Source organism: Aotus nancymaae, unplaced genomic scaffold (genome assembly GCF_030222135.1).
Source record: "Aotus nancymaae isolate 86718 unplaced genomic scaffold, 86718_ANA_hifiasm-v0.15.2.pri h1tg000020l, whole genome shotgun sequence".
NCBI lineage: Eukaryota > Metazoa > Chordata > Mammalia > Primates > Aotidae > Aotus > Aotus nancymaae.
This window is the reverse complement of record NW_026988432.1, coordinates 51,635,315-51,656,141: the sequence shown is the minus strand read 5'-3', so window position 1 is coordinate 51,656,141 and position 20,827 is coordinate 51,635,315. Positions and strand designations below refer to the sequence as shown.

At 37.4% G+C, this 20,827-nt stretch overlaps 1 protein-coding gene across 3 annotated transcripts in view; it reads right to left on the bottom strand.

The window, feature by feature from the left end:
• The window catches only part of ZNF521 (zinc finger protein 521), a 294,256-nt gene that overhangs the window by 22,231 nt on the left and 251,198 nt on the right, over positions 1–20,827 (bottom strand). For all 3 annotated transcript variants that reach the window (XM_021673901.2, XM_021673903.2, XM_021673902.2), the window contains 2 exons: positions 7,458–7,589; positions 4,643–4,758 (listed from right to left, as the gene is read on the bottom strand). In XM_021673901.2, coding sequence (XP_021529576.1) covers positions 4,643–4,758; positions 7,458–7,589 — 248 coding nt within the window. The remainder of the gene's footprint in view (positions 1–4,642; positions 4,759–7,457; positions 7,590–20,827) is intronic.

The window sequence follows — 20,827 nt, the reverse complement described above, 5'->3', positions numbered from 1 at the left end:
GGCCTGACAGAACTTTCTATGCAGACGCATCGGGAGAGAGGATGATTTGATCACTGCCATCCAATAGTAGCTTTTCTAGAGGTACCAATTAAACAGCAATTAGTGTACTGAAAGAATGTGGCCTATTCAACCGGATTTTTACAAACACCACTTGCTCACACCTGCATAAACCATTTTGGATACAAATATGCACTGTAGGATATTATTCTTGGACCATACCATCCTCTCTCAAAGCAGCTTCCTTAGGTTCTGCTGAAAAATTTTGAGGTCTATTAGGAAAACATGTGAAACATTGAACACATTCATTCACTTAAAAAATAATAAAATGTTCATTGAGTTGAATAATGGACTCTTATTCCAAAGCACATCTCCCTTCCTAGCAGCATGCTAGGTGGCCTTTGAAGTGTATTAGAATTTCTTGCAAAAATGGAGGGAAACTCTACCAAAAGAGAAAGGTTATATCTTGCTATGAATTATATTAGATTTTTATGTGTGTGTGTGTGTGTGTGTGTGTGTGTGTGTATAATATGATGTAATTTTATATTATATATATTATATAAAATTCCAGTCCAGATATATATCTGTACTGCAATGTACAACATTTGGTCAGCAAGGTTTATGGGTAGTGTGATGAACACAACTTCTATACTGGCAAAAAATGTGTCTTAGATTCAGTGTTTCATAGAAATAAGGGCTTCATCTGGCCTAAATCTAAAAGGACTTGTGGTCTGTGATGTTCAAAGAATGGTGCCTGAGTGCCTGATCTCCTGAAGATGAACAGTGTATAATGAAGAATTATCTAAATTCTGACTGGCTTTGTAGGCAATGCAAATGAAGGTAATAACCCACCACTATATATATGTGCACATACATAGTATATATACACACATATACATATATGTATATCCCCATATACACACACACACACAGACATATATGAACATTTTATTATTTTTTAAGTGAATGAATGTGTTCAATGTTTCACATGTTTTCCTAATAGACCTCAAAATTTTTCAGCAGAACTTAAGGAAGCTGCTTTGAGAAAGGATGGTATGATCTACATATATATATACATACATAAATAAATTTTATACTTAACAAAGCACATCTATCCACAAAAAAATGCTTCATGTTTGCAACTGAGTATAAAGTGAAAGAAATGTAAATTAGGCATTATGGTCACAAAATCATTTATGTACATCTAATACATATACATATATATGTGTGTGTGTGTATATATATGGGGATATATATCTATATAAATTTTATACCTAACAAAGCACTTTTATCCAGAAAAAAATGCTTCATGTTTTCAACTGAATATAAAGTGAAAGAAATGTAAATTATGTATTATGGTCACAAAATCATTTATGTACATCTAAAAGATATCCATAGTGATACTGACGGTCAATTCCAGAATGCTTATCCTAAATTTAACCTATTATTCTCACCTTGATAGAAGAGCCAAATAAATTGCATGTTTTAACATCTCTAATAGGATTGCAGTTGTTAGACATTTAGTTTTATAGTCTCTTGTGAAAAGTCCTTCTTATTTCCGAACTTTAGTGGTATAAAATAGTAGATCAGTTCAAGTGGTTTAAAATGGACATTTATTTTGCATACCAAGTGGAACTACAGTGGGCTGATAAAATGGCTTCATTTTTATGCTCTGTTGTTATTTTGGTTACGGATCCTATTTTCTATTGTCACTTGAATTTTGGAATTTTTTTTCACTTGTCGTAGTAAAATAACAAACGGTTTCATGGTTTTTATAAACTTACTGTCCCACTTTCTATACAGAAAATAAAGGAAATCAATATTTAAAAATGACATTAATTCCATCTTCTAAGCACTGGTGTAAATGCAATTTGGGTAATGAAAGCAAATGCAAAGGACCATGAAAGCCAGAAGTTAAAACATAAAACTAAAAACACTTTCAAAACTAGAAAAAGTCAAATTAACTCTGATCCTTTTTTCTTAATGTGTTGAAACTATAGCCACTGATATTACTGAAGATTTCAGAAAATAGACCCACATAGACAGTCCGATAACTGTGAATTATAGCTTTGTGAAATATTGACTCTGTAGTCAATATCTCATCTCAGATTTATAATAATTACCATATACTCACCATAAATACTGTTCTTATCTAAGTAATGATTCACATATTAAACCTGAGTATTCACATCAAGACCAAATATATATAATTTCGAGTTGTGGGACTGGAAATATAAGGCTCACAGTTTTGGATTACAGAGTAAGTCTCTTTTTGGCCCAGATCACAATTTGAATGAATGAGTCAGAAATGTTTTGGTAGATGTTTGACTTTATAAGTTCACAAAAACTCAAAAAGAGTTGTGTGTTCTGCACTAAAATTTCTATGCCAGTGGTTCTCAAAGTGTTGCCCAGGGACTTCTGTGGTCTCCTAAACACTTTCCAGAGGTCTGTAAGGTCAAACTATTTTCACAACAATATTAGACATTATTTGCCCTTTACACTCTCATTGTGTCAAGAGGGTACAGTGAAGTTTTCTAGAGGCTAAATGATAGGTGATGACATCATCGCTCTGACAGCTAATAGAATGTATGCTTGTATTCCTGTATTTAATAGATTTCTTGGTTTTGATTATTAATATGGAAAATGATAGTAACCCACATAAACCAAAGCCCTTTGTGGTCCTCAATAATTTCTAAGAATGTAAAGGCATCTGAGATCAAGGAGTTTGTGATTGGTCTATACTAATTGTAGAAAAGAGTGAATACTATATGTTCCACATGGAATAAAACCCGAAAATACATCATTGTAAAGGAAACCTAGAATCTTGAAGGATGCAATTAATTGCTTAATTTTGTCTGCTCTACAATGGGTCAGAGGCCACTGCTGCTATAGTGTTGGGTTCTTTTAATAAAAGACATTGAAGGTACCACCAGGTGGGAATCTACTAATACAGGACAAACGTAGAAGTTTGCTGCAAACATTTGTGTTTTCAAGAATATTAGATAGGAATCAGTCTCTACAGAAACTCTATAGCTTTGATTTTAAACTATTACTTAATTCTGCCTCACAGTTTACATACTAATTAACAGTTATCACTACGTGTTTTGACCATATGCTTTATAGATTCACAAAACCAAAATGACTTATGCTTTGACACCTATGCAATAAAAATGTCATTTTTTTTCAAACAGAAATTTAGATTATTTTAAGAAGGTGTATTTTTAAACAATAGTCTAACTTGGCCTATCTTCTATATTCAATTCATGAACAGATGTGACAGAATAGCGTTTTTAGAAGTGATATAAGGTAAGACAGCAACTTTAATTTGGATCCACTGACACATTATGACAACTAAATGAGCTCACCCATTCTTTCTTATATTTTGTATTTCATCTCCTTCACTTACTATTTGTTCACTTTTAGAATGGTAACTGAGAAGATAAACTGCAAATTCCTTAGTTTGACACATAACTCACCTAAATTTCATTTCATCGGACCCCAGGGAAGCACAAAGTTGCCCCAGGACCCAATATGGATGGAATCTGAGGAGTGGGTGGGCTCCGAGTCCCTCAGCCTTGCCTCTCCCAGATCAGCCAGATCAGATCTTTTATTTGGTCCAGGGATTCAATGTGAAAATTAACTGCAACCCTCATTTTAGGCTAAATAATTGTGTTGTTAATAATAATACTCATAATAGAATAATTTTCAGTTCGATTCTATTCTCCTCCACAGGAATCAACAAGATCAAACAAAAAGCATGTTACTCAGATCATTTAATCAGAAAAACAAGGATAAGACATTATACCCTTGTTCCAGGTGAAGTAACATTAAAAAGTAAGTTATTTTCCTTTTATAATAAGTGATATTTCTGGAACAGAATCCAGGTCTCTGACTCACTTTTTTTTTTAAACTACCAGTCTATAGCTAAGAATAAGAATAACCAAATCTTCCTATTTTACAGTTTATATCTTATCTCCATACCCATCATTTCATTTTCACTGTCTAACAGCCCTGAAAGTGTGATGCTTGTTTATTATTTCTTCATATCTGGGGTTCAGGGGACTTAGAGTCCAAGGTTAGTTACACATCAAGCAAGTGGAACCCTCAAGGCTAGATTTAATGTCTTTGGGTGCAAAATTTTCAACTATAAGGCTCTGGTTAAGTAATAATTATTCGATTACATTAAATGGATGATACACATATTGGACAAGAGTATGGTTTCTCTCATTTCTTCCCCTCTCCCTTCCAATTTTAAGCCCCTCAGGACAACAATAACCTGGACATCCACCCAGCTTGGAGCCCAGTGGGAACAGAACATGAATAAAACAGGATTTGGGAGAATGAGTCATGACAAGCGAGGTGAATGATCCCACAGTCCAATAAACCTGACCCCTAAGTCTATCACACTGGGTCAGAAGGTCCAATTATAGGTCTGTTCTAGTTCTTTTTATGATTGACAGCAGCCAGAGGCAAAATTACTTTGGTGTCTATTAATCCAGGCTCTAATTTTCCCTTTGCCCCAATACACACAAAGCATCATGGTGGCCCAGGGTGAGTGATACTGTGAATCCAGATTTAAAATGCCCCTGTTTCCTATAAGAATAGCAACTGAGTTCAATCCTGGTCCTCCTCATGAGGACATTACCTGCAGCTCTGTTTGGAAGAAAAACTTCTGTGGACATTGTGTACAGTCATAGATCTTGTCTTCTTGTCCATGGGCAGAGAAAATATGCTGCTGCAACTTGTTTGCTTGAACAAATACTGAAATGATAAAAGAACGGTGAACTTGGGTTATTTTGTTTCTGAAATGCCCTCAGTCGATGACTCCGAGTGAACAGACAGCAGGCCGGACTGCACGCCTCCCAGGTGTGACTTACTGCTCGAGACCTGGGGAGAGCTGAGTCACATTTGTTCACGGTTGGGTCTCTGACTTTTGTTAAGATGCACTCTATGGAGCCCCTAATTCAACCCAAACAGCTCCAAAGTAAAGGTTTATGGAGGCCCTGCTCCCTATAAATCTTTAAAAAATAAAGCTGAAAATTGTCAAATGCATAGCTCTGTCTCAACAGAAATGACTCCTATTTCTCAGCAACCCACAGGTTAAGAAATCATAGATGCCAAAACCCTGTTTATTGTGTTTGCCTAAAGTTATAGCTAGCAAACAGTTCTCTATTTAAATGTGTTAATGCTAAAAATCATATCCCACAGCTACTCTGGGGCACTGTCTATAAATGTGAAACAGAACGGCAGGTAAATTCTCTTTGGATACTTTAAGATCAACTCAGCCTATACACTGAATGCAAGGGTTTCAATAATATAAACATGTTCAATTTTAATGACTACAAAACAAGGCCCTAAGACTGTGTAACAGTTTACCTAGGAGACATACTATTAATAATTAAATTGTATATGCCAGAGGCAGTGTTTGGGTTGGCAGAACTGACTTCTGATGGATGCCTGGTGCACTGTGACCTAAAAAAGTTTGCATCTACAATATTAATCTGTATAGGCAGGGAAAGGATTTATTAAAGATGTTGGCATTTGACTTTAACTCCACTCTAATCATTAAAATTATTCTAATTGCCAGCCAACCTAAAATATTAGAATATTGTTCTTGTGAGTCATACATTTTAATCACATTTCTCATTACCTTAAAAAACTGCTCAGATTTCCTTTCCCACCTAACATACTTTATATTGGAAGGGTTTTAAAAAAAATTGTTATTTCTAAATTACTTCAAGATACACTAAAACAATTCAGGTCTGTCTGCACAGAAAATGCAGACTGTGCATGATTAATGCATTTTTGTCTCTTTATCCCTATCAACAAGAAGAAATGAGATTTTTACAAAGATTTGCAGTTAATCTGCATATAACTCAATACATTTTATGAGGCTTCTGGCTACAACATGAAAGTCCTATTTTACTAGGGGTCTTAATCGTGAGGAGACCTATGACCCAGTCCTCCTTTATGAAGACTTATTATGAGCTTTCATAAAGAACCCAGACTCTTGACTCGTTGTATCTGAAGATATATACTACTCACGGCAAAAACACAACAATATATATTTTTAAGTATAAGTCTGGAAGAATAAAAGGAGTTCTAAAAGAAGGATGGAGAGTGGCTGATGGAATTATTGAATGAAGCAGCCAAACAGGCAACTGTTGAAGGCAGAGCCATCAACGTACTCAGGTAGCAATAGTGCAAGCTGTGCAATGAACATGGCCCCTCTCCTTCATTTTATCACAGAACAGAAATCTATACGCTGAGTTCAGTGAAGGTCAATAATCAATGCTTGGAATTTTGCTCTACACACAAAGAAGTCAATTTTGAGAGAAGGATATATTCCCCCTCCTCCAAGAAGTAAAAAGGCAACACAGCCTTGAGGGGCTTAATCCCTGAGTCCAAGACACATGCAAAATAATCACAAAGGATTTTCCAAAATAACTTTGTCATTGTTAGGGGAATACCAGAAATGAATACGATCATATTTCAACCCCCATTGGCTTCAAATGAGAGTTTCAGATTTACTTTTTTTCCCTGCTAAAACCTGCAATACTATCATATCTGTTTAAAAGTTTCTTCTTAAAAGTGTAAATGTAGATCAACTTCTACTCTAAAAATCCAATTTCATAGGAAATAAATGATTCATCTAATCTGTTTTCTATCTCAGAGAACTTGGTGTGAGTATTTATTTATTTATTTATTTAGAAATGGAGTTTCACTCTTGTTGCCCAGACTAGAGTGCAGTGGCGTGATCTCAGCTCACCACAACCTCTGCCTTCCGGATTCAAGCGATTCTCCTGCCTCAGCCTCCCAAGTAGCTGGGACTGCAGGTGCCTGCCACCATGCCCGGCTAATTTTGTATTTTTAGTAGAGATGGGGTTTCTCCATGTTGGTCAGGCTGGTCTCAAACTCCTGACCTCAAGTGATCCACCCACCTCAGCCTCCCAAAGTGCTAGGATTACAGCCGTGAGCCACCGCACCCAGCATGGGGTGAGTTTTACCCCTATCTTTTTATTTCTGGTGGAGAATGTTATGAAAGTCTCCATGTTTAAGTAGCAGACATGCACTGACAATACAGCTGCACTTTTAGCTGAACATCTTATGATTAAAAAGCAGCTCTGTGCAGGCAGCCTTCGCCTTGGTAACCTTTTAACATTGAGAGGAAAAAAAAGTGAACACATCATGTATGTAGTTTTCCAAATGGAAAAGTGCAAACTTCTGAGAGAACTTGAAATGCCATTTGTTCATCCTGACAGTTAACCTTCCTGCTCGTGTGAGCCTTTAAGTAGGCTGCAATCAATAATGCTAATAAAGCAGAAATCAAACATCTTTCCCCCAAATTGAACTGAAGTCTTATCTGTAAAAGGCCATAGCAGTGGGAAGTAATGCTCTGGTAGGAAAGACACGATGAGGCCATCAACCTCTCCTGTGTCTTCCTGAAATAATCTTCCCACCTGTAAAGCAGACTGGACACTTAAAGGTTCCTCCCATCCCTTCGAAGCTGTGCTCTATCAGGTGGCACTGAAGTTTGGCAGGAGAGTCAAAGGTCTGGCTGCAGAGTTTGCATTCATGGTTCAGTCCTTCATCTGTCAAGAAAAATACATGAATAGAAATGGTGAAAATCTGCCATCTCTTTAATAGACTACAGAGTATCTATAATTGCATATATTAAACTATTTCCATCACCTAATATACATATGTAGTAGAATATATGGTTTCTGGTTATTTCACATTATTCATGAGTTTATATCAATTTAAATCATTTCTGGAATTTAAAAACCAAAGATAATCAGAAGTCAGATTTTATCTTAAGGCTAATGCATTTTATTAAACTTTAAAAATACAATTGGATATCAATAAGGAGGCATTTCCTTTTCTCTGATTACCATGATTTTCTGGGCGCTGTATTTCCAAAGTCCTAAAATAAAAAGTGTGGACAGCTTCTTCCTCAGTGATTCTCCTCTGGCTCATCTAGAAGATCCTAGAAGTGTTCATCTCTAACCATAGGTTTTCAGTGGTATTTCAGTTGATACAAACTTTCTTTTTCGATTTCCAGGGTTTCTGGCAATTCTGAAGTATCATCAGTAGGACAGTCTTACAAATGCCCTTTTCTCTGCTGCTCACCTCCAGTCTCCCATATTCTTCCTAGTTCGTCACTCCCTTAACTCTGTAAGACAGTTTCAATTTTACCCCCAGAACCAGACTCTGCCTCTGTTTCTCCAAAGCACTTTTGTGACCTCCTGGCTCACTTGGCTAGCCCTGCATTCTTCTTGGATATCTTAAGAACTAGAGGGCAGAAAAATATTTCAATGTCATAACACCGCTATATAAAGTGGGGAGGGCTGGGTGTGGTGACTCATGACTCTAATCCCAGCACTTTGGGAAGCTGAGGTGGGCAGATCATGAGGTCAGGAATGAGACCAACCTGACCAAATGGTGAAACCCCATTTCTACTAGAAATACAAAAATTAGCCAGGCATTGTGGCAGCATGTGCCCGTAATCCCAGCTATTCAGGAGGCTGAGGCAGGAGAATCGCTTGAACCTGGGAGATGAAGGTTGCAGTGAGCCGAGATCGCACCATTGCATTCCAGTCTGGTGACAGAGCAAGACTCCGTCTCAAATAAATAAATAAATAAATAAATAAATAAATAAATAAATAAATAATATAAAATAAAATAAATAAAGTGGAGAGCGTGTGTTATACATGGACATGTTATTTTAAACATTTATGGATTTTAAACATTTAAAATTAAAATTAAAAAATTTAAGTTTAAAATGTAAGTTAGGATTATCATAATTTACTTCATTGTGCAATTCTAAGACATGATAAACCAGTGGCACTGGTTAGCAGCCTAGCTGACACTTACTTAGTATTGCTGTGTTTCAGAACTACAGATACAAATTCATTTAATTGTACTAAAACCCTACTAGGAAAACTACTATTAGTCTCATTTTACAGATGAGAAAAATGAGGCAAGGAGAGTTTAAGTAACTTTGCTCTGAGTCACAAGGACTCATAATTGGAGAGCCAGAACTTGAACGCAGGCAGTCTCGATACAAACCTGGGCAGTCTGGCCTCTGGGTCTGTGATCTTAACAGATACGGTGGGGCGCACACACACTACTTCCAAGACTACTTATTAAAGGGCAGAGGCTGTACTTTAACCTGGCTTGTTGTCGCATTATACTTTTATATTCTCCTATTTGCAATGATTAAAAAATGAGCTATTAAGATATTCTAGGTCTAGGGAATAAAAGACACCATCACACTTTAAAAGCGGAACAAGTCTATACTGCAGTTATTTTCTTTCATTCAAAGACAACATGTGTGTGTAAGTCCTTCGCCAGCTGATATTATGGCAACACCAAGGCCCAATTACAAAGTGAGTTATTATTAGCTAACTAGGAGTAAAATCACTCTATTTGTATTCCTAATCTTTCTTCACATACAAGTATGAGTCTTTAGAAGCAGAGGATTGGAATTTGTAAAAAGAGAAGCAAAGCACTAATTAAGCCACCCAGTACTGTCTACATTTCACAAGAGATAAAAACCTACTCTGTATCTGGGTGGCACAGCAAATTCCTTGATTATAATTATGTAAGAGGGAGTTTAATTGTGCATACTGACATGACAAGGGGTTATACAAAAAGCTTTAGGGATTATATAAGATCAAGGGGTTTTCATCTGTTTCTTTCTTTCTTTTTTTTAAATCCTGAAGTCACCAAAAAATTTCCAGATTTTAGACATTAAGACATATAAAAAACAGTATTTATTGTAAGAAATTGAATTGGCAAGTTAATCTTCAGAAATACCTGCTAAATTTAAAACTTCTCTATTTCCTTAATGCTACATACCTTTACTTTGAATAGTAAGAAGGTTACTAATGGTTTTCATCTCCTTTTAAAATTATGTGTGTTTTGCACAAGAAACAAGAGGTGGCCTATGGACATTGGTTGATATACACTTGTTCCGGAATTTTAAAACTTGCAATAGTTGTCAAGTAACGTGATAGATCCGGCAGGTTTTCCTGGGAATAGCAATTGTCACATGAGCATAAAGTGAATTATGCAAGTTAGGATGCTCTTTAATGTAATATTATCTTTCCTGACTATGAGTATTTTGTTGGGAAAAATAAGAGAAGGAAAAATAAATAAGACATACAAGTGCCAGGAGAATGTACTCATTCATGTTTATGTATTGCTTACCAAAATAAAAGAGCAGTTTCATCCCAAAATGTTAAATAACCCAAATTCAGTCAAGTGAATTCACAAAAAAGGTGACGCACAGGCATAAAGGTATTTATGCATTACTAGCGCAGACTTATTTTCTATATATTCTATCTTTTATTTGTGAAAGCACCAAGTGACAGCAATGATAACAATCACATCTAGCATTTTCAGAGCTCTTTTTACAGCCTAAAAGTACATTGTAATGCTAAAAAATTGTTGAAGTTCTACCTGCCTTTTATTTGCAAGTTACACCGTAAGGTCTTTCCCAAAAACTGACCTCCTAGTTATTTCTGTAGGAAAGAAAATATATCTGAATTGTTAGACAGCACATTAAAAGATAAGCAAAAGCCAATATGCTCTTAGGTAGACGGCGAGAGTCCCCCCTTTTCTCTCACCTTTGTTCATTTCCCTACCCCTTCACCTATCTTCACACTTGCTTATTACCTCAAGGTCAAATGTATAATGAAAAGGAGAGACAGTAACACAAAACGTTCTAACAACTGGTTAATATAATTCATTTTGTATTTTTTTAAAATTGAGGGCAGCACAGGTAGTAACAGAAAAAGAAACTTATTTATAATAAGAATTCCAAAAGTTTATCCTTATTCAAAGTCTTTAACTCTTCTCTGCTATTTCTATATTTACCTTTGTATGGCTGAGAACAATGTCTTACTTTTCAAAGAATTTCTGAAAACCCTTAGAATTGGGGGGATCTGGCTGAATTAAGCCCCATTTCTTTTTCTCCCTATCTGGTATAAGGTAGTAAGGAACGGTAAATGTAACTGCTGTTTTATTTTAAAGCCAATGTTCTTGATGTGATACTATCAGCACCCCCACTCAGGATTTTGCCCACAAAGCATAACCTGAATTGTGCCTTTGCCCCTTCCTCTCCCTAAAGGTGCCAAAAAGCTTAAAAAGTTCAATCAAAATAACCATTTCTGCTCTCTGGAAAGGTAGCAGCTGACAGTAATTGGATAATACAGCCTGACTCATTTATTAAAAAGAGATTCAGAGTCAATTGATTTAATAACCATTACAATATTCCATTAAGGATATAATAGGCTAGTACAGCCCTATTTTTTAATTAAGAATTATAGATGGGATCTTCGAATGAAACTTCTAGATTTTTCTTTTCCTTTTTGCTTATCTATAGTCACCAGATTTTCTACAATGAGCAGAATTTGCCTTTGTAGGTAACTTAGAAATTAAAAGAGAGAAAAAAACAACCCTACCTTTTCTATACGCTATTAATAAAGATTGACTACAACACTGAAATTTTGCTAGCTAAAAAGTTAGATAGGAAATGAGCAATATAAGCACAGAAAAACTCCAGTTTTGCACAATTAAACTTAAAAGTATTCTAGCTGAATATGTGCAAAAACAAAAATTAGCATAAGGATAGGGAGAAAGAACTATCAGAATGCAACTTAGCTATATGAGCAAACATGGGTGCTTTCTGTATGAGCCCATGTCTTCCCAGAACACGCATGAATGCCCCTCTCTGCTGGATCATGAGGGAGGTGCATGTGCCTAGCAGTGGGGGTCCAATGTCAGAGTGGGGCCGTTACCACTGAGAACATGCTGGAAGCCAGCAACTTCCTGTCTTGGTCACCCACTGCAAGGCATGACCAGAGCTGCTCTGAGCATAACTGAGAAATCATTTCACATGTATAGAAATTTCAGCTAAAATAATTATTTCCATTTGTTAATCTTCATTTAACTGTGAACATAAATGTAAACAGGAATCAAGTCTACCTAAAACAGACGGATGCTAATGTAAATATTTACTCCAATATTAAATGTTTCAAAGAAAAGCGTCTGCATACATAATTGGAGTACCACCTCACTGCCTTAGTAGGCAACATGATAATCACTTACAAAATTCTGCACTCTAAGAAAACCATCTGCTTGTCTAAAGCCAGTTCAAAGGAGAATAACTTCTATGCCTCCAATTCATAAAACCTGGACCTACGTAACTATTTATTAGCCTGTTTTATAACAGAAGAAATATTAGTTACCATTTGGATGCTCAAGCACAGTTTAAGTTATGAGCTCCAATGTGGCAATTGTTAGTTTAACACAAGACACTGACATTTCAATATAAGCTTTAAACAAGAGAAACCCTTTAAGCAGCCTCCAGACTGTGTGTCCCATGTTTATACTCCTTTTCCTTCAATAAAAACAGAAATCTAGAGTGGCTACAAGCAAATGTTCGGTGGTTGACTTACATGCAGCTGTTATCCCAGGAATCACTGGGGGCCCCCTTACATCGTCTGATCAACACTACAGCCATTACTGAGGACCAATTTGTAACAGTTTATAAGTAGAATTCCTTCTCCCTTTTACCCTCGAGACTGGCCAGAAGGGTCCTCCAGCCTCTTCCACTGCATAAATCTATAGGCTAAAGTCCACAGATATAAACCCCTCCTGCTATATCATCATGTGGCCTGGGCCATACTTAAAAGCTCTGATCTGAGTGGGAGTAAACACTGCCCTCAGAATCCAAACAGAGGAATCAAATGCCCTGCAGTTTTAACTTTTCCAGTTCGAATGTGTGTTACCACTATATCCTCATATATATTTTTAAATCCAAGAAAACCATGCCCTAACTCAATTCCCAGCCCCCGCCCTTTACTTTGCTTCTCCTCTTCCCCGAGTTAATTTCCAAGCACACATTTATAAGCTAGGAGTCCAAGGAGTAACAAAGAAAAGCTATACATGACAAAACTCACCCCTTGGCTACACTGGCTCGCCCTAGAAACCAGGAGTAGAAAAATAGGCAGACTGTAGTGTAATTTGCCATGCACACAGCCATCACATTCTTTCTAGGGCCATAGCACTCGGGCACGATAATTTGTTGTATAATATACAGCACATATTTCACGACTGTAACATAAACACACTGAGGTGCTAATTTGGCAATGGAGAATATGACTTAGGCTTCAAAGTCTGCCGGTAGATTAGTCATTAAGCCCCCAAAGTAAGGCAGAATTTGAAAGTACTGAATATTATGTGAACTTCTTTTCTTATACCAGTTAAAAAGTTCTGCCCTTATTTTTCTGAACAAGTTGCCATGAAAATGAATGCTGCCTGAAGATCAACACTAGCACCTTCTAGGAGTTTTGTCACTGGTAATATGGAGTGTCTGCCACTTTCAGGATTTCTACGCCACATGAGAGAGGAACAGGAGACACAGGCATCAGAATTTTACAGTAAGAGGAAAAGGACACTAGAACCATAAGGAAATGAGCTCCAGGTTCCTGGACTCTGTGCACACAAAGTGCCTAACCCTTATTGAAAGAAAAGCTGCATGATACACGTCCTGTGTCCCTCAGTCAGATCTCACTTCCAGGAGATCTACAGGTACAAGCTTACCTTAACTCAGTTACTGGCTGTTTTTAGCCAATGGTCTAGAGGCTACAATGCTTTTGGACTTTATAAGCAAAGCCACTGATATTGCCACTGTTATTTCCTGCCTTGAACTTCTCATTATCAGCAGGGCTGGAGCAGGAAATGATTCAACTGGGGTAGGCTGCATGGTACCCAGCAGATTTTAAAGAGCCCAGGGGCTGCCTAGAGCCCCATAAACATCAGCAGCTTGGAAACTAGCAGGAGGTCCAGGTGGGTAGGGAGAGGAGAGGCAGGCAGTGGAATTTTAGATGCTCTGAGATGCAATATCGTCCAATTCCTTGGCTATTATTATAGGTTGCGTGGAGTACTTATTAGAATATTCTCATGTAGGAGAAAACATTGGAATGTTGTTCAAACAATATACAGTAAAACAAACAGCCCACCAAAAAGGTGGCTTTCCTTCAACTGTGGGGACTCAGCAGTGGTATTTTGGCACAAGTAAGGAATGGGGATGAGCACACAGATGACAATGCCTCTCAAATCTGACCAATGTACATTAGCTCCTCTAGTTCTTTCTTTTCTTCTTCTTCTCATTCTGAATCTAAACATGGACCCTAGAGTTGAAGTCTCAGAGAAAACATAATACCTGCAAATAGCTTTAAAGGTAAAACTTTGCCCTCACATTTTTTTTTTTTAACTAAAAAACAACATACACCAATTTTGGAAGGTACTGATAAAAATCACTTTGATTCCTCCTCTCTGTATCCCAAGAAAAATTGTTAACCAAGAAAAGAAGAAAATAGTGCATGTTTCTTAGTGAATATTCTGGAAAAGGAAAGGGCAGGGTAAGGACGGGAATGAGGACTGAGACCAACTAAGTCTGAAATACATCCTCTAGGTTTGATTAGATATTGGAGCTGCTTTTAAACAATTTGGATCTTGTGTAAAGCTTTGACTTTAGTACATGCCACTATGTTCCAATGAAAAGGATCCAGTTTACTGGAATTTTTCCCCCTTGTTTATACTCATTTGAATATAGGAGAGTAAATTTTTTCTTTCAAAAAATGTTTGCCACCTAATCTTTAGGGCTGTTCTGTTCTCTGCCTTGAAAGAAAGTTGTGAGCATGTAAATACGAGTATAAATCACTCGTTTCCATTTCACATAACAGACTAGATGTATGGAATGACTGAAGACAGCAGTGTTTCCAGTTCAGCAATGCATTTCAGTTTTCGCCTTGCCTACAAAGAGTGGTGGGTGGCAACCCAGGACGTCTCATGGCCATGAGAGTGCTGAGAACTAAGTTGGGGGTTATTCACCTATTCTTGCAACAGTGCAAGTTCCAGGAGGGCAAGGGTATTTGTCTGTTTTGCTCACTGATGTACATAAAGTAACTAGAACAGTACATGGCTTATAGCTGGAACTCAACAAATACTTACTGAATTCATGAGAAGTATCTACTTAGCAAATCCTATATTTAATTTCATCAGAATAAAATGCCAAGACTGATGGTAAAACAATATTTATTGTTTGTCAGTTGGGTTTGAAAATTTTGCTCCATTCCCTTGTGCATTAAACCCTGTGCATGTATCAGTGGACTGGCAAAATCCACCTGACAGTGCTTGGCTATATTATTTCCCGAAATAAAACATTAACAAAGTAGCTGTCTAATTTGCCAACTTATCCCTGGCAAGAGCTGATGAGTCAAAACTTACCCTTATTTCCAGAAGAAAAATATTATTATGTATTTTATATCTGAAATACAAAAAAGTACCATATCAAAGAAGGGATAATTGCCTTTTATTTATTGACCAAGTCATAGAGAAGTCTCTGTATCATACATCCACCACCCATAAACAATTTTTACTAATAGTCTGTATTCTTATGTTACAAAGCTCCATTCTTTTAACTAATTGTTTAAATCAGATGTATTCATTTATTATACTCTTTGTTTAAAATTTCTCATTTGGTATCAAATCCCTTCTATTAATGCTCTTACATCTGGGACTTCTGGTGGTGGTGAAAGTACAGGTATATTTATTGTAAAGTACTTTGAGTACTGTACAAAAACCCCACAAATTGGTAAAATCGAAAGAGAATAGTTCATGCAGCATAAACTAAATGTAACCTGCTTTAAAGTTAAATCTATTGGGAAAACATCTTTGAGAATGGAGACAGTGCAAGAGTCAATATTAATTCCACACAGCAGTGGGCCGCAACACGAGGCATGTGCTGGACACGGCACTCATCAGCCATGTTTTCATGCTGCTGTGCTGAGTTTATGGCAAGGGTCAGGGCCTTCTCTCTCTCTTTCTTTTTTTATCTTCTTGGCATAAAGCCACTAGTTATCTGAAGGAGAAAAGTCTCCAAACACTGAAAAGCTGTTTATTCTTGCTAGAAAGCACAGCTTGCTATTGCTGATGATTTCTTAAAAAACAAATCAAACAAAAGAAACTGAGTGAGGTTCAACAGCTTCTGCAAATGTTACGGACCTTGACAACCATGGGTTTTAAGTACTCATAGGTTTAGATGAGAAACTAAGTCAAGCGTTTTCAAAGCTAATTATCTTTCTAAGAAACTATATTATTGATTACTTATTGCAAAGATAACATCTTCTCTCTTTCTGGTTCTGTTTATTAATAGAATTGGAGTTCACCGCAAAAGCACAAGTCATATCTGCAATGGCACATGGGAGTGTTAAGGGGGTCAGAATCTCTCTGATTTCCAAGGGGCTTGATCCTGCTCCTTTTTACTTTGTGGCAATGGTAGGAAAACCATTAAGCAGCAATGCAAAAATTACAGTACTGCATGCTATTTGCAAATGAGTCACATTTTTATTGTTCTATTGGTGTGACCTTAGAAACTTGGCCTTGATGAATAAAAAACAAGGTAATGGCACAATAAATGCAGTAAGATTTCTAAAAACGGTTTATTGGAAATGTGCTGTGAAACTTGAATTCTTCTAATCAAACGATGCCACCCCTTAGAGAAATTTGCCTGTGCATTATTAAAGTGATATACTGCAGTACTAGTTAGAGCTCCATAACCTTTAAATTGCCTGATTGTAATTAAGGCCACTAGTTTTATTTAGGAAGGTTCAAGGAGGCTCAATTTAAGTTGGCTTAACTAGTGTGAATTTAATGTCATGCTGCCAGAAGGCAGAGGAGCATTCTGGCCTGGCTGTTCTGTGGCACATGCAGCTGTGGGGTCATGTATTCTAAATTAAACCCAGGTTTTAAAGAAACTACATATATCAGTAAATAGCTGGATGTGTGTAAATATACACCCCCACGTTTGCATGTGTACATCATTCATTCTTTCATTCAGTCATTCAGTATGCTGGCAGTTTTCCAGTTTAGGCATCTAAATACAGTTGATTCTAGAACAACATGCTTAGAACTGCGTGGGTCCATTTATCTGCAGATTTTCTTCAACCAAATGTGAATTGAAAATATTGTACTCATGGGATGTGAAATCGGCATATAGGGGTTCCACATATACTGCGGGACTTGTGCATGCATGGATTTGGGTATACGTGCGCGTCCTGGAATCAATCCCCTGCATATACCATGGGACAGCTGTACATCTGATCATTTACAGAATGAGTAGAACAAGTTTGCAGATATCTTTAAGGGCATGATGACCCCTTTCATAGAAAGGCATGTCTTAAGGCAATATCCAATCAGCATTAACGGTTTAAAATGAAATGTGCATGTAATAAACTTGTAAAGGCAGGAATCTTATTATAAAGAAATTCTAGGAAGGAAACTTTATAGGAATATGAGGAGAAAAGAAAAGGTATTATTTGGACAGGCCACTGAATGGAGTGCTGAGAACAATATATTAACTTCACTGAAAGGGCAGGAAATCAAGGAGTGAAACAAAAGATGAAAGAAAATGTAGGTACTCCAAAGCACAGACTAGCAGAAGCAAAGGGAAGCAGCAGAGAGAAACACTTACAGATTTGATCCATGTTCAAAATTTTACTGGATGTGAACTCAAAAACATTCATCTCTGGATAGAATGCTGGCAATTTTCTGTAGCTCCAACAGCAATAATGATAAATGAATTTCTTTACAGCCAAGTGGCTCAAGCAGCCAACTACGTTACCACTATATAATTAATAACAATAAGCAATTAAAGAGAACAGCAGGTTACAACTATAAGGTGTCAAAATATATTAGAGAAGGAAAATACAGCAACAACACACTTAAAAGAAAAATAAATGTACAGCACATGAATCCATGTACAGTGTCTTCTCCAGACTGTATTTTGGATAAAGCTTTTACGTTTGAAGAAAAATAGACGATGGCTTAAAACTACTATAAAGCGATTAACATCTCTCCAAAAACAAATAACACTCCCAATGTTCAGAGAAGTTAGAAATGTGATATGGGACACATGACTGGGAAGGCACACAAGAATTGTCTGGCTGGTATTTGGCTTTTTTTCTTTTAAACTAAAAGATATTCTAATAAATACTTCACAAAACTGTATTTGTTGGCTCAAGTATTTTCAAAGATCCCAGAACTTTTTTTTTTTTTTGAGACGGAGTTTCGCTCTTGTTACCCAGGCTGGAGTGCAATGGCGCGATCTCGGCTCACCGCAACCTCCGCCTCCTGGGTTCAGGCAATTCTCCTGCCTCAGCCTCCTGAGTAGCTGGGATTACAGGCACGAGCCACTATGCCCAGCTAATTTTTTGTATTTTTAGTAGAGAAGGGGTTTCACCATGTTGACCGGAATGGTCTCGATCTCTTGACCTCGTGATCCACCCGCCTCGGCCTCCCAAAGTGCTGGGATTACAGGCGTGAGCCACCGTGCCTGGCAGAACTTTTTTTTTCCGTGTAAAATGGAGGAGAAGCAAGCAACAAGGAGAGCGCAGAAAGAAAGAAAGGGAAAGAGTCAACACAACACATTTGGCCAAACACTGGCACACCGGATAAAGTTCAGAAGGAGCTTGGAGATGCTCTAACTTTTTAAAAGATGAGAAAATTGGGACGATATATATATATATATATATATATTTTTTTTTTGATTAAAGGGGTCTTGCTCTGTTGCCCAGGCTAGAGTACAGTATGTGCTCATAGCTCCCTGCAGCCTTGTGCTCCTCAGCTCAAGCAATGCTTCCTGGGTAGCCAGGACCATAGTGAGTGCCACCATGCATGGCCTGAGACTACAGATATTAACCAACACACCCACGACAGAAAAGCTTTACGGTCATGGCCAGCACCAGAATTCAGGCTTCCTGCATCTAAGACTGTACTGTGACACCAACCCTCACTTAAAAAAGAAGTTATCTCCTCCCTTAGTATAGTATAAGTTGTCAAGGCAACAAAACAGCAGTTACTGTTTTCTAGATCTCTTACTGATGTGCAAGGAGCTGTTTCCATTTCCATGCCATCTTGGCCACTCCTTTATTTATTAGAATAAATACAAGGCTTGAATTTATTCTAATCCACCTCATCCGCTATGCCCTTTTTTTTGCTCTCTTGTTAGGCTGGAGTGCAGTGGTGCAATCTCTGCTCACTGCAACCTCCGCCCTCCCAGGTTTAAGGCATTCTCCTGCCTCAGCCTCCTGAGTAGCTGGGATTACAGATGTGAACCACCACACCCAGCTGATTTTTGTATTTTTAGTAGAGACGGGGTTTCACCATGCTGGCCAGGATGGTCTTGATCTCCTGACCTCTTGATCCGCCTGCCTTGGCCTCGCAAAGTGCCGGGATTACAGGTGTGAGCCACTGTGCACCGTGCATAGGGGATGACTCTATGTCTTAAGCAGTTACTGTTAAAGTTTCTCTCACCCCTTGAAAGGTTTTCTTCTCCTTTTAGGGAAGTGAACCCTGAGTTAATGTGCTGCACCTGCTGGAAAGTTGGAACATTTGGTTATAGCACGTTAGATTCCCCATATCTAGAGAGATCTCATCTCTGTATCTCTAGATATGGGAAAGTTAACTTCCTAGATGGTGGTCCTAGAGGGGTGAGGTAAAGCACTTGGGTCTGAACTGTCAATCTGAAGGAAATCTTCCTGATTATACAACCTGTGATGTAGTGGCTGAATGCTGATGCTCTTGATGACAGTAACCCAATGATTTGCTGAAACTGTTACCTGAAACCCTGTGGAGGCTGGGCTTGAGTGCTCCTTTATGGAGTTATAATTATTCAGAAACAAACACTGATTTCTTAATTCTATTCCATCAACAGCTAACTGTACTTGTCTAAGTACCTGGATCATTCCCTGATATGGTGCTAAACTGAGTGTTTGGGAAGAAACTGAGACTGCATGCATAACCCAAGGTGTGTGGCTTACTAGAAATGTAACCCCACATTTATGTATGGAAAATCAGTCAGCTCAATATATTCCTAACCTACTTTTCTCTCTTGGGCACCATTCTGGATACACTAGCACATCTAGACACTGTATGCTGAAGCCAAGATGTTGCTGGCATACCAATGAATCATGTTCATTTCTAGTTTCTTCTGCTGTTTTCTGTCAATCAAGAGCTATACAAGTGAGAGAGTTGTTATCCTCCGTGATGTGAAGAGAGAAGGAGTGAAGGAAGGAAGAACAAAGGGTGAGAGGAAGGGAGGGAAGCAAGGAAGGGAGGGAGGAAGGGAGGAAGGAAAGACAAAAGACTCCTGGTAACAAAGATTTCTTTCTCATTTCTACTTAGTTATGAAGTGTGATGAAGAAGTAGATGTCTCTGGGTATTTTTGTTATGTCAAAAACCAAAGCTAAAGACTATGAAATAGGGCCTAACAAAAACCATGGATTAGTTAATAAATCTATCTGTTAAATAAAGAATGAGACATAATAATTATGGAGAGCTCTTTCTCAGATGATAATTCCTTATATTACCTTCTGTAAAGCTATTAAATATTTCTAAGACTATAATGCCAAATTATAGAGATGTTTGGGGCACAATACATTTTTAATCCTCTATCTTTAAGACATTTTTTCTAAAACCTGAACCAGCTCATTCAAGATCCATTTAAAACTTTAAAAACTGTATACTGTGTCAATATAAAGAAGGCTGATAATGATTCTCCTAACACAAAAGGAAATCTATTGACAAATTTCACTAAAATATCTTGACAATGGCCTTAAACATTTTATACATTTAAAGGCCCTGTTTTGCCTTGCATGATATGTGATATAATAAGCACAGAATTCCAATGCATCTTAAACAATCTAAGTAGAAGTCTGATACCAATGACTGTAAAGTTTATTTCTGAAAGCAAGTCATA